At 35.6% G+C, this 14764-nt stretch overlaps 2 protein-coding genes across 2 annotated transcripts in view; one reads left to right on the top strand and one right to left on the bottom strand.

Moving 5' to 3' along the window:
• podxl2 (podocalyxin-like 2) overlaps nt 1-4737 on the top strand; it is a 45126-nt gene extending 40389 nt beyond the window's left edge. The window contains exon 8 of the mRNA XM_053484612.1: nt 460-4737. Coding sequence (XP_053340587.1) covers nt 460-663 — 204 coding nt within the window. The 3' untranslated portion in view covers nt 664-4737. The remainder of the gene's footprint in view (nt 1-459) is intronic.
• Nucleotides 4738-6955: 2218 nt separating this feature from the next.
• On the bottom strand, nt 6956-13225 carry zgc:171566. The gene is made up of 9 exons (XM_053484238.1): nt 12921-13225; nt 10868-10982; nt 10723-10773; nt 10543-10627; nt 9450-9588; nt 9198-9304; nt 9014-9104; nt 8281-8418; nt 6956-7583 (listed from the first exon to the last, which is right to left on the bottom strand). Exons 1-9 carry the CDS (start codon nt 13021-13023, stop codon nt 7462-7464), a joined length of 951 nt encoding a protein of 316 aa, XP_053340213.1. The 5' UTR covers nt 13024-13225; the 3' UTR covers nt 6956-7461.
• Nucleotides 13226-14764: the final 1539 nt, after the last annotated feature.

Raw genomic sequence — 14764 nt, 5'->3', positions numbered from 1 at the left:
GCCTTCCTTATTAAGACCAACAGGCATGGAGGCTACAGGTTTTTTAGTAGGACAGGAATGACGGTCCCAGCTGAGGTGAACTGCCCACTGCAGTCATTGCTGTGAACGTTTAGAGTGGAACACCTGATTCGCCAACTTGCAGAAAGGTGCATTTGTCTATGGAAACTTGCCATTACAGGAAGTCGGCTGGGAGTTATTGCCACATGTCCTGTACAGTCCTGACCTCACTCCAAGCCATTTCTGATTGTTTGGGCCATTAAAAGAGTTTCAGATGCAAAATGCTAGGATAAGTTCGTTAGTGTAGCAGGGGATTATATAGATAAATAAAGGTAGTTCAAACTCTCCTGACTGTTTCTTCATACTGCACAACCAAAACTCCCGGTATGACTTAAACCCTTTGTTTTATCTTTGTATATCTCGTATGGCAGCTAACCCTGAATTTCTGTGTCTTGTTGCAAGTCGCGTGGCGAGGAGCTGCATTTTGTGGAGAACGGCTGCCATGACAACCCCACGCTGGATGTGACGAGCGATGGCCAACCAGAGCAGCAGGAAAAGAAGCACAGCACCAATGGCGTGCCAGCAGGCAGCGGAGCATGGCAGGGCATGCCTAACAAGTCGGGAAAAGAGGAGGAAGACAATCAAGAGGAGGATACCCACCTCTAATAAGGAGGAGAACAAAGCGAAGGAGAAAAATTTGTTAGAAAAGTAAGGGCACAGAATACCAGAGATTTTTTTCCAGATACCTGCTCAATATTTAAAGTGATTGTCTTTGGCTTGTACGGTCTTTCATTTATCTGCACCAGCGACAGCACGTTCATGTTCAGTCAGTGTGGCGTGGGTTGATTCTTTAACAGTGCAAGAGAAGAAAGGCATTGGTAAAAAGTTGTAGCCGTGCTTACTGAGGAGGATTTCGTTCCCTGGTGCAAAGCTACTATTTAGCATTAGCTGTAAAGAAACGTGTTGAAAACCTGCCAAATTTCATCTTCAGCAATTCTTGCACTGTCAGAACTCAACAGGATAGCAGTATTTAGTAGGATCTTAATGCATAATAACGTATTTCAACCGGCTATTATAGTACTCTACAGTACATATCCTCTTTTCTTTTGTATGGATGCATCTAGTGCATTTTTTGAAGCAGTACAATAGCGCAGTGTGTTTTATCATGGTGAAGTTGCAGCCAACTGGCCTTGCTCTTTAATTGCTTGTCGGAATGGCCTCTCTACGGATAAGATGTTTCTCAATGTTCCTTGTTTTCTGTGTCTTAGTCAAGGTTCTCGCCAATGCGACCGCTCCACAATGAGGCTTCGCACATATTTACTGTAAAAATCGCACAGGGCTTACAGTCGAAACAAGCAATCAAACGCTTATTATTTAAAAATTTGTTTAAATCTTAACGCCAAAGTGAGGGTAAAACAAACAGGACCCGTTTAAGAATATGGACTGAATGCCACTGATTTTTGCATTTTTGCTGTTTTAAAGAAAACAACTCCACTGTTCCTCCACTTATCATTCAACCTAATGTCGAACCACTATATCCCTAGTGTGTGTTTAATTAACAGTTGAAAATGCTGGCATTTTTCCCTGTACTACGAAAAGCAAAGAAAACCAGTTTACTAGAAACACGTGTGTTTCAGAGAAGCCAGTCCACCTACAGGAATGTTTTTAGGTGGGAGGAAACTGGAAATCCACCTGGACATAGTGAGAATACTGTGTCAGCCGTTATAAAAGGGATTCAACAATTGCCCCTGAGTACAGTACAAAAGAAAAAAAGTGTTGAATTTCTTTTTGTTGTAATTACTACAGATGCAGTGGGTAGATATTAGGTTTCCAAAACTCTGTAGTGCATTTTTAATGAATGCTAGAGTTTAGACGAAGGCAGGTTCTCTATCTACACACTTCGCTTAGTAGCTTAATTAAAAACAAGACAGTCCCCTGTGGTTTACAGTACAGTCACTTTAGCATATCTGATATTAAACTGATGTTACACTATATCTCACATAGCTGTTAAACATGATAAACAGTGTAAAATAAAGCTTAGTTACAATGTTCTGATTATGGAAATGTTCATTAAAACATGAACTGCCTATCTTTACCATAATGTGTTTTGTATAGCCCTATTTGCAGTTTAATAAAAGGATAAATGAAAAGTTGTCTCGGCATTGGAAAGGAGCTTTTTTTTAAAATAAAAGCCAAGACAGGTATTCCATCAGGAAATACTCTACAGGATTTCAATAAACCCACATCCAAATCAGAAACGAAATCTGACTACGAAGTAAAAAAATTGCAGTAGCAAGGATAGTCAAGAGTAGAAATGTATGATTATGAGGCAGAAATATATGATTATGTGAATAACGATATGGTCTTTGGATTGTTGCAAATGGCGTCGATTAAACTATTAAACAATTAAACAATTAAAAAAATTATAATTTAACTATTAAATTCAATTAATTAAATAATTAACCTATCTTACAAATTCTCACATATGGCATAATAAACCTTAAAGGTCCCATATTTAGCTATACTTTTAGCAAGTTAATTTTTAACATGTTAAATGGAGTAAATGCATTTTTTTATGTCTAACCATGCTTTTTTTTATTCTTCTTCTAAATGCACAGTTTTAGCATCTATGTAAGTGAGCTTTGGCTGAGCCACACCCCTCCAGAGTACAGCAGAGCTGAACAACAAGGGAGGGAGGGGCTATTCTTATATGAGGTCACAATATTATTATTATATTATAAAATATATAAAGACAGGACAAAAAGCAAGGAATGCTCTTTTGTTTGTTTATTTGTTGACATACTTGAGACCAATCTAAATGTCTAAAAATTACAAAATTATGCAAAATTAACAAATATCCAGCTCTATCCAGCAAATCCATAATAAAGAAGACGTTAGACATTAGACCTTATGGTCAATGTATATTTTTAGTTTTATACTATTTCAATAAATATTTTCATTTAGTCCTTTTTTAAAACATATTTAGGGACAAATATAACAGATAAATGATCTATTTTGTTTAATATTATTACACGTGTGACTTGTGCTGGGCAATTTGACCTCAAATCAATATAACAATTAATTGAACTTTTTTTCCTTTTTTCCCTTTGTAAGCACAAACACGGTTTGTACTGTAAATATGCTTTATTATTAAACCTGGGATTTTTTTTCCCAGTGAAAGAGTTCTCCATGTTGCTTCCATGTCGCAGACTGGATGGGGTGAAGTCATGTGACTACATGCACATTTTTTAAGGGGATAATACATAAACAGTATTAGAATGAATGATTGAATAAATAAATAAATTTCTTAGAGGTTAATAATTACATTGAATAGAATTTCTGAATGTTAGATTTGATTAATTTCCCACCTCTATGTGGCACTGTGGGGTAGTGGTTAGTATTGTGGCCTTGCACCTCCGGGGATGAGGGATTAAATCCCGTCTCAGTTCTGTTTGCACCTTCCCTCCGTGCTTGGTGGGTTTTCTCCGGGATATATTACTGGATATAAAAAGCCAATGACAGCCCAGCCCACTGTAGTTTTACTGGTGAGGATATGCTAAGGATGTTTAATGTCACCAAGGTGAAATCTAAAAAATATCAACCTCAAACTAGCCAGTGTTTCACTTTGTGTCATCACCTGGAACGACTATTGATGATAGCCTATATGCATCTACAGTCTGAATTCTTCCCAATCTGTCGATCCACTCATCTGCCCCGGGACATTTTGCGTACCACAAGTAATCTGATGTGAATCAAATATATAATAATAATAATAATAATAATAATTTTATCTTTGAAACAGCGGGAAGGTTTAGCTCTTATAGTATTAGATAATCCTGACGAAGTATGAAAAAGTCATATATTTTTTAAACCATTCCAGGAAGTCAAACAAATACAAATACTACTGAAGACCTGGGTTTAATGGTACTGTATGTGAGGCAAAGATATTCAGACAGAAGAGTCTTTTTGGGCTACATGAGAAATTAGTACATTAGTACGCAAATATTGTTGCACAAATTTTTACAAATCTATGAATAATCTTTAACATTTATGGCATTTAAGACCACTGTGTCCTGTGTTCAATCATCATGATTAGTTGTAAATATGACCGCACAAGTTCATGTTTTAATTACTGTTTCCATAAGAGGTTTTCATATTGTAACATCTTTATTCGCAAGTTTTTACACATGTGATTTTACACTATAATAACTTACTGTTTTATTTGTACTAAACCACCTACTCTATAATCTATATGACACTTGACAGTTTGTATGTAATGTACTGATTTAATGTGCATGATACTGTTATAGTAATATATCCAAAGCACATATCAGAAGTTGACAGTATTAATCCGATCCAAACCGTGGTTATTGCAAAGCTAGATGTCTTGGATAGTTCACTATATCCTTTATTTTCTGTATGCTATTACTTGCATTGTAAAAAAAAAAAAAAAAGCTGACTGATCACATCAACTTGATCAAATCGAACAGGCTGATCTCGATAATCATAGCATAGGCATAGTTTTTTTTGTACTCTAAAGTAAGTGTACAGCTTTGTTTGCAGCTGCACTTTCTTTTTGTTTTCATTTTATTGTATATCTCGAATGCTTTGTATGAAGATTCTCTTTTCTGCTTTGTAACGGAACGTTTGTACGGACAAGCTACAATCTCGTTGTTATTTAATGTAACTTTAGGTTTGACCGTTTTAAAATGCAAGACAATAAATGTTCAGAGAATCAAAGCTCATTGTAATTGTTATGAGACTACATCTCAAAAAAAAAAGAAAAAAAATCAATAGTTTGTGGGACTCATTTTAAAATGGTGCCACCATGTGGCAAAACATATCAGGTGCAATAATCAAACAATAGGTTGAAATGAGCTGACAAATTGTGTGGTAAAGAGTAAAGTTGCCCACAGTTATTTTGATTGGCCTTTTTTTAAATTTTTTATAATCATTCTAAAAGGACACTTGTACAGTAAAAATATTAGCAATACCTTTGTTTGATTACATTTATATGTACATACATTAGTATTCTTGCATTTAGTGAATGCTCCCTTTGCCAACATAACATCTTTTTGTTTAATGTTCATATGTCAGGACTTTATTCGTTGTTTACTTATGTAAAGGATTTTAAATGAAAGCTTAAGAAGAAACATTTCTGGTGAAGTAATTTTTGCAAAACACTGTGAGGCCAGATTTGTCCTATTAGGCAAGTTGATATTGGGCATGGTTAGTATTCACTGTATGAAAAATATACCAATCAGCTGTAATATAAGACCACCAGGTAAACTGAACCACACTAATAACCAAATATACACCAGCAAACTGGTGACAGTCTCATGGGCACAGAGACTCACATATGCCCAGGAATCAAAGGCCAACCCTTCCTGTCCAAGAAAGGCACCAGAACACCCAGTGCACCATGGGCTGCCTTGCATGGGTCCCTGCAGGCAAAGAGCTCAAAGTGTCTGACCCGCCTCCAATTTCCCCAGGTCTCAATGCGATTGAGTGCCCATGCGATGCATCAGACAATAGGTGCAATCTACGGAGGCCTCACCCCCAACTCATAGCACCCAAAGAATCCGCTGCCAACATCCTGGTGCTGAAGACAACAGCACAACCCCAGAGGCCACTTTCAGAGCCACGCCCTGAGGGGCCATAGCCACCCTGGTCGGACAAGGAGAACCCAAAACCTACACCAACTATCTACTTAATAAGGTACATGTTGACATCATGCAGAACCTCTACAGGTCAAGTGCTTCATTTTAAGTTCACATAAAGTATAACAGGGGTGATCTCTGGGACTTTAAAAAGTCCCATATTTTCCTATTTCTAACAGGTTAATGTACATCTTAGCACTCTTCCAAAGTGTGTTAATGCTGTTAATGTTAATTTTGTTTCCTTATGCACAATGAAAATATATCTTAATGTCTATAAATGACAAAAAGATTTAACCAATAGGTACCCTTTAAGCATGGCATGAATGTTCATAACAAAAGTGCTGGTTTGAGTACATCATAAACTGCTAATGATTTAGGAAATGTCATGCGCAGCAGTTTCTGGAGTTTACACAGAATGGTGAGAACAATTCTGAATTAATGACAGTTCTGTGGGTTTAAAAACCTTGCTGATAAGAGATCAGAGAAATCTTACCAGATTTGAACTGCCAGAAACAAAAGTAACTCAGATAACTGTGGATCTAACTAGGTGTAGACATATGCATGATGGTCAGTGTATTTTGTGTTCTGCAGGTAAATAGAGTATACACTCTACGTATAGCTATACCCATATACCATAGGTACAGTATATCTATCTAGTAAAACTTGCATGCAAGATTTGGGGAATGGCACCACTTATTTACGTAGACTAAATAAGAACATTTCACCGCAACAAATTGAATCCATGAACCCAGCTTGTCTTTTGTCAGCAGTTTATCAGACTACTGCTGGTGGTGTAAATGGACAGGAAATTTATTTATGGTACAAATTGGGGCACTTATCTATTGAGTATTTGAATGTTACAGTATATCTGATTATTTTTGGTAACCATATGCATGCCTTTAAAGTCACATTTTATAGCATATAGTCGAACCTTAAAAGAAACACCTTCAATACTTTATAAAAGCCATGCTATTGTGCCACTACACACTACCAAGGGAGTTTATTAAAGTGGCCAGTTAGCACATTATAAGTAAAAATAATCTTTATTAAATACGGTCATACAAAAGACATTTGTTTGTGATGTTTTGTCTGAACATGTATATGCATACATTTTTGCACGGACCTCAAAATCATCCAAAACACTAAAATTTCTTGCTTTAAGAACCCAAATAATGAAAACATTGCACTTTGAATTGCATGTTCATACTGAATTTTGGTCATATGCCTCGATTGGTACTAGTAATGTTACTGTAAATAATATATATATATTTTTTTAAAGCATGAAAGAAAGCAGAATGTGTTTTTAAAAGGCTTCATGCTCGGGTTTATTCTGCAATGTGTTGTCAAATGTACAGTGAAACCTGCTAATTAAAAACAGTCAAGATAGGAATAAAAGCAAGACTACCTACAAGATGGTCTTGATCACAAGAATCTACATGTTGTACAACCTCAGTACTAATACAGCGTCGCTGATCTACTCACATCGGACAGCACTGGTACGTTCGACTAGGTTCATCTTAAACATGCAACAATTGTCAGCTTTAAGTCACTAAATTAGTAAGTGACTTAAGCAAGAAGAGAAAAAAAAAAATTATAAATAAAAACCACAAAAAACAAACATTCAAGTGTCGCAGATGTGCAGCTTGTGCTACAAGATTCACAGTAAAATGTTAAAGGATAAAATTAAACAAAATCATTTCATGTTAGCTACAGTGAATATGCTGCTGCTCTCACAATAAGACATCTAAGAAAGCAAGTACCAGCTTGATATTGACTTTAATACCGTCATGTACCAAGAGCAGATCTAATCAAAGTAGTAATTCTGAATGAAGATGCTGTTAACTCCTTTGAAGACAGGAATGTAGTTGTAAATAAGAGCCTTTTCCTCATCACTTGGTGTGGGAAAGCGGTGCTGGTTTTTCATAGCTGCAGTGAGGAGAAAAAATAAATAAATTTAACTAGACAAAGTCAATCAACTGAGAACGATGTTGCAGCTCTATAGTTAAGGTAAATGCAAAACTGCTTTGCATTTGAAACCACGGTTGTTATTACACTGAAAATCATCATAGATTTAAAATGGTACTGTCTGACAGAAATGCACAACCTGATTCATTCATAAAATTGTGTTCAGGATTATATTGGTTGTTTTAAGAAACAGAACCAAATGTATCCATTAAACAACACCCCCCCCCCCAAAAAAAAGGACTATGGACTTGACTGTAATGCCTTTTCATTATAAAAGCATTAAAACCAAGTAGAGATGCATCAGTAAAGATAAGATCAATTGGCCCATGACTGAAATATAGAAGTTTACAGTTTGACTAAACTGAAACAGAAATACACTCATGCCATCATGAACCCACTACAGCGAACTGGAGAGCTGTGACCATCACGGGTAGGTAGACTGTCGATTTAAATCAATTTCGGATGTTATGATTTGAGGTACAATTATTCTTAAAAGCTACAAGACAAAACACTGAAGAGGACCATTTTAAGACCAAAAATGGAACGCTTTCCCTAAAAAAAAAAAAAACTTATTTTGGGTTAAAAAAAAAAAAAAAAAAAAAAAGAAATTAAATGCAAGATGGTGCAACATTTTCAGCAAATTAAAATTAAAACAAACCTTCAGAGACGAAGAAGGCTGCTGTGTAGAAGGAAGCTCTGATGGCCGAGACGGAATGGATCATGCCTGGTTTGTCTATCCACTCAAACTGGCTTTTCTCAGGGTGCCACTGAACAGCATAGAACGGATATCGGTAAGCTGCAAAAAAAAAATAGTCACACCCTTGAGCATTTGAATATACCATTAACCTAATTAGAATTAAATATTAGTAATACATAAGAATCTAAGATAAACTATACAACTGTTAAAATCGTACCATGCATCATTTCTAGGATTTTTTTTTTACCACTGCCAGTGTTGTATTTGGGAGATGTTTGGTGATTAGCATACAATGACATTCTGCTGTTGGCTTTTAGATGAGCATCACATCAGCACTTAGACAGATTTAATTTAAAATAATTTATGACAATTTATGACACCATCACCTGCTGTCCTTAGTTTATAAAGGCAATAAATGATCCACCTGTAAACATCATGCAGTTTAATAACCGCCAAACTCTGTGTACAGTGTAAAATCCAGCTTCATTAACTGTTAGGGACGAATAAAACCCTAACCTAAGTGTACTCAAGAGATGAATCTCGCCACTAATTGAATAGTCATGTAAATATACAAAATGCTGTGTTAAATTCAAACTGGTTAAACATTTTTGGATCAGTCGGATTTTAAAAATACATTCTCCACTGGGAGTACAAAGTCAGGACTATTATCCCAGATTTTGCAGATGCTCCTCACCTTCCATGGTAGAAATAAACTCCTTCCTGCCATCTGTATTTGTGGTCAGGACTTTGTAGAAGCGCTTGAGTTTGGCATTGCGGGTGAAATTCTGTTGGCATAAAACACATTTTAGGCGTCAAAGATTATCTGTCTACTTTAAAAGCTCGATTGTGGTTGTATTGAAATATAATTCCAATTCTACCTGTATGGACAAGCTCCAGCTGTGGAAGTTGGATGTGATGTTCTCAGATGAAAGGGACTGAAGTAGGTCCTTTGGGAAGCTTTTAAACAGCCTGCTGTTCTGTGCTCCTGTGCAATAATAGGTAGGTACAGAATTACATTAAGCCTGGTAATAACATGCTATGAAGTTATTACAAAAATAAAGTAATTAATATCAATAATGGTATGGCTTAATAAAAATAATAAAATGATGTATGCACAAAAGAGCACTAACCTGAAGCAAAGATGAGTGGCAGAGCGACTGCTTTAGTGTTGGTTAATGTCAGAAGATTCTTGTTGCTGGTCAGAACCGTCAGCTGCTGGAAGCCTTGACAAGTTCCCCATATAGGAAAATAATCAGAGGCATCATTGGCCTAAAAGGACATGAATAAAAGAAAAGGAAGATTTGCAACAAGTAAGCAAAGCCATCACTATGAAATAAAAATCCAAATTGACAATTTGACCAACCAATCGCCACACAGTCAAGCCAGCTAGCTAACTTGGTATGGAATTTGGTCAGTGTTTTATTACATTGTAAACTGTTAATCTAATTTTACCTAGTTTGACCAGTATATACTGAAATCCATTGTTTACTTCAGTGGCTTGTAAGAACAAGTTGTTAGCTTAGAATAAAGTTGCTTACCTACCTTGCTAGCAAAAAACAATGTCAAAACGACTATTCAGTCACCGAGGGTTTCTTGGTTTTAAAATAATTACAATTAGAGTCAACCATTTTTAAATTTATTATTTGTCAAGTGACTATCAAATGATATTCTTCCCTGTGGCACACATTTTAAGTACAACTATATGTTTTTGTTTATATTTTGTCTATAATAGCTTGATCAAGTATATTAATTGACTAAATTAATTTATATACATTGTGATGGTTTACAATTTATGATTTTAAATGTTAAGTGAGGCCTAACACTAAAATTATGGGTCAAAATAAGGGTAATTGTTGAATATGTTACCTGCCAACTGTCAGTCAGTAGTGTACATACTGTAATCAATCAGTAAAAACAGGTAATGTTTGCCTTGCAAACAGTTGTTACACAGAAGAAATTCACCAACTTGAACCACCATGCATTCTATTGAGAAAGAATGTTGTATTAAGTGTTTTTTAACTTATGTAAAAATATTATAGAATCCATATTCGTACAGTAAAAGTGTATAGGTAGCAGGCGATCTCAGCCAATTGTTGCTAAATAATGCATTGTGGAAACATAACCAGCAAGCTGTTTTACTAGACGCCACATAGCATGAAGTTGCGATTAGCTTTTCAAATGTCACTCAAGTTTCATCCTTGATGCGCCGCTTTTGATGATGACCTTGATTGCTAGTTCATAGAAAATCTTGGCCACTCTGCTAAACTGGGACTCCTCAATATTCACGTCTCCACCTGGCAGCAACAACCTGCATCATGAACACAAAACATGTTTTTGTGCTTCCTCTTGGGTACAAAATACCTGGTGGCCATATGAGAAATCTTATACAAGTAAAACACTAACCCATTTATTGAGTAGAAGAGTTTGCTATATTCCTCTTCTGTCTCATTTATCCTAAAGAAAAGAAATTAGAACATAAGAAAAAAAAATAAAAAAGATCCAATTAATCCATGATTTCAAACATTTAGTCATTGATATTTTGAGCTACCTTATTGGCACAACTCTGGCACCGGCCGACTCCAAATACTTCACATAGGAAGCAGCTATATAGGAGGATCCTTTGGCATCATGGTCACCTTCCAAATTTTCTTGGGCTAAAACACCTGAGAAATAAATGATCAAATAATGAAAGGTATTCATGTACAGTCCCCATTTCAAATATTGCAGTGCCATGGCCACATATTTGCACCTAAAATGTGACCACAATGAATGTTGCTTCAACAAGCCCAAGCTGCGATATGAGGTGAAAATGTATCACAATTGTAAATCTTGTTTCCATAAGGTTTATGACTCTCCTTTGTATTTCTGTGCAAATGCTAAACCAACCTGTTAGCTGTATGGTTGTTAACACATGAGGCTTCTTCCTTTTTTAGAACATTCAAAATACAAAAGTTTTAGTCACCATGTCCAGAGCTTGTGAAAAGGCTTCAAAATTGCTTTCTTTACCGCTCATTGACAACGCTCAGGTTGGTTTATCCTTTTTAACAAATGCATTTTTCAAAGATGAAACCTTGGGGCTCAACCCAAATATAGACTTTCAAAACTAGTAATTATTTAAACTAATGACATCCCTGGGCAACAAGGAACTAAAGCCAGCAGACCTGTTTAAAAATTTCAAGTCACTTAAACAATTTAAAAACATGACGTCTTTTGTTTAAACCCACCCATTTTTTTAAGAGATCTGAACGTAAATCAGGACATGAAAGCTGACATTTTGATCAGTCGGCTCATATTCTAATTTTGATCTTAAAGTCAAATGACTTCAGTAGTTAAAAAAAAAAAAAAGAAAAAGAAAAAAAAAAAAAAAAGGACTTAATATTTTATATACAATTTGTCATATAAGTTATGTTCAAAATGTTAAAATATTATAAAATAAATCATAACACCTTTTTTTTTTTTAAGAATTTCGGATTACTTTTCCCGGCGAAATTATGGAATGATACTCAATGACCTGGATGTGTATCAGAAGTTACTGGCTAGCTAGTGCTTGTTAGGTTAATTGGCGTTCCCATAGTGTGTGAATGAGCATGTTAACACACTCTGCAATGAATTGGCATCCCATCCAGGGTGTACCTCATGCCCATGTACACGGGATAAAGTGGTATAGATGAGATTAGTGCAATAGATAGAGTGTGTGCGCGCATGTGTGTCAAATTCCATATATATATATCCTAATGCTATAAATCTGTTTAGAAAATTACAGCTGGATATCTGGAACCCACCTTTTCATAAAATAGAAGAATACACTGTGTAGGCATGATTAAAGACACAGATTAACAACCACTGTATAATGCAATGCAATAGGATACAAGTGGCAAAATAATACAAGTACATTCTAAAAGATTATTGTAGGGAATACTTGAACAAATGAAAAAAAAAATTAATATAGATTAAATATTTTATATTGTTCTAGTATTCATGTTTTCATACTACCCATCCATCTATTCATTAATCTACATACACACCTTAAATATAAATCTAATAAAGATAATGCTATATTACAATTTTATTTTATCCGCTGACACAAACCATAACCATCAAAAGGGTTCTAGAACATTCTCAGGGTTTAGCACAATGTCTACACAGGGTGAACGTTCAGCTAAGATGATTCCCGAACATTCCTCAGAATCGATTCACTGAATCAGTTCTTTTAAATAAATCCATTTAGACTTCGTTCAGGAGCGCTTCAACCTGTGCGGCATTTATAGAGAATTAATTCGTGATAAACAGATATTTATGACCAGCTGTTAATTTGTGGCAGAAAACATTAAGATGGTAAAGAAAATGTGTTATTAGGTATGTTAATATGAACGGACATGCTTTTTTTGACACGTTGCGTGAAAAAAGATGAATCATTCGCTGATTTTATTTAGATTTTTGGAATCCCTTTCTAGTCGATGCCTGCAACGGAACCGATTCAATTGACCACACAAATAAATAAAGCACCAGTTCGCTTGTGAAATCAACAATCTCTATCAGCACAAGGTATGAGACACTGTGGTAGCAGCTATGACACACACACACACACACCAGTGCCTTACCGATCACGGGTCTGTAATTTAAATGACCGCCGCATGACGCTGGAGCTGGGAAACTGCAAACCCAGGCGGCGAAAACCGCACAAACCAAGGCCGGGTGCCGCATTGACCTCCCTCAGGAGCAGAAATCCAGAGGAATAATTCAAATGCAAAAAAAAAAAAAATCCTTGATGCAACCAAATTCGAATTAAACAGCAAAAGGATGCTTATCCACTGGGGTCCCTAGATGAGGAGCGCGCACCGGACACGCGCGTGATGCTCTGCGCCAAGGCTTGTCAGATTGTTGGATAGGTTCCCCGTGTTCTCCAAAACCGCAAATACCACCCCAATATAAAGCGTCAGGGAGGCGGGAGTATGGCGTGGAATCAGACATTTGATTGGACCGCTCGGTTACCCTGTGGCATATCTTGTTAAAATGTGCTACACTTGTGGTACTATTTTTAACCGCAAAAATAGTGCAAATAGTAATACTTATAAAGGACAGATTGTTGTGATGCACGCAGACCATGCAGTGATCAGTCAACGTCAGCGTTGTGAAGCACAAAAAAACAACAACGTTGTATGCACCGTTGTTTGAAAAAGTGCTATAAAACGTTTTGTTGCGAAATGTAAAGAACCGCGGTAAAATTGGGTTTATATTCGATATTTATATTTTATCTCTTATATTTTATTATTTTTCCCCCTTCTGTTTCTCAAGAAATAAACACAAAAAAATGACAAACGCGTATTTTATTACACTTGAGTGGACAGAGAACCGAGTACAATTTAATACATTTTTGGATCTTCTCCTGCTCGAGCTAGATCTTTCAGAAACCCTGGTAACGCTTTACAGCGATGGAGTCACTAAGGGACCATATGGCAGTGTTGGGCTAAATGAGAAATAACACTTACTTACAGCTTATTTTTTAAAATAAGAGTCAGGTTTTTTTTAATTTTTTTATTTAACAAATAATGTTTATTGTAAAGTTATGTATGAGGACAAATGCACTTTGATAAAGACTATTATCAGTTGAGTCCATTATTAGAGTTCCAGAGTTTAACATAAAGGTAACAAAGTTTAAAATTTAAGAACCTTATTTTGCTATAGAAGTTAAACATTTAAAAACACTATTGTAATATGATCCAGTCTACAGGGTGGGCCATGCATTTCTATATATATATATATATATATATATATATATATATATATATATATATATATTCTATACATGTAGAAAAAAAAACAAATATTTTAATTTACAAAATGTATATATTTTTTCATATAATATGCTCTCCATTGTTACATCTGATTTCTACATAATATGCTCTACATGGTTACAGTTGTTCATTCCATGGTTTCTGCATCATTTTAAGGTAGTATTTGAAACATAAAAAAACATGTTAACATTTTTAACACGTTTTTACAAAAAAAAAAAAAAAGATTTATTTTTTCTACGTTGGGAAATTAGGGGCCACTCTGTATTATTGCTACTAACTACAACCATTAGATTTTTACATTTCAAATGTAAATGGTGAAAGTTCAACAAATGCACAAAATCTTTTGATAGTGTGTTTCCACTGCTGTTTATGCACTGATCAAATTTACAGAAATGCTGATTTATAATTGAAATATACAGTATTTCTGAAATGCAGTTTTTCACAAAACCTGTATACATCCATACAGTATGTGGGTGGCAAGGTAAAGGTTCCTAACCCTGTCCTGCACGTTTGAATGTTTTTCCTGCTCGAGCACATTTCTCTGCCTGAGTGGCAGTTAATGTGTTCAAGTGCTGAAAACAACCTAGCATGCAGGCTCTCTGATATGATGTGAACTTTTCGATGCCTCTATGCCCATAAAACAACTCCTT

This window comes from Clarias gariepinus, chromosome 23 (assembly GCF_024256425.1).
Source record: "Clarias gariepinus isolate MV-2021 ecotype Netherlands chromosome 23, CGAR_prim_01v2, whole genome shotgun sequence".
Classification (NCBI taxonomy): domain Eukaryota; kingdom Metazoa; phylum Chordata; class Actinopteri; order Siluriformes; family Clariidae; genus Clarias; species Clarias gariepinus.
This window is presented reverse-complemented; position numbering and strand designations above follow the sequence as displayed.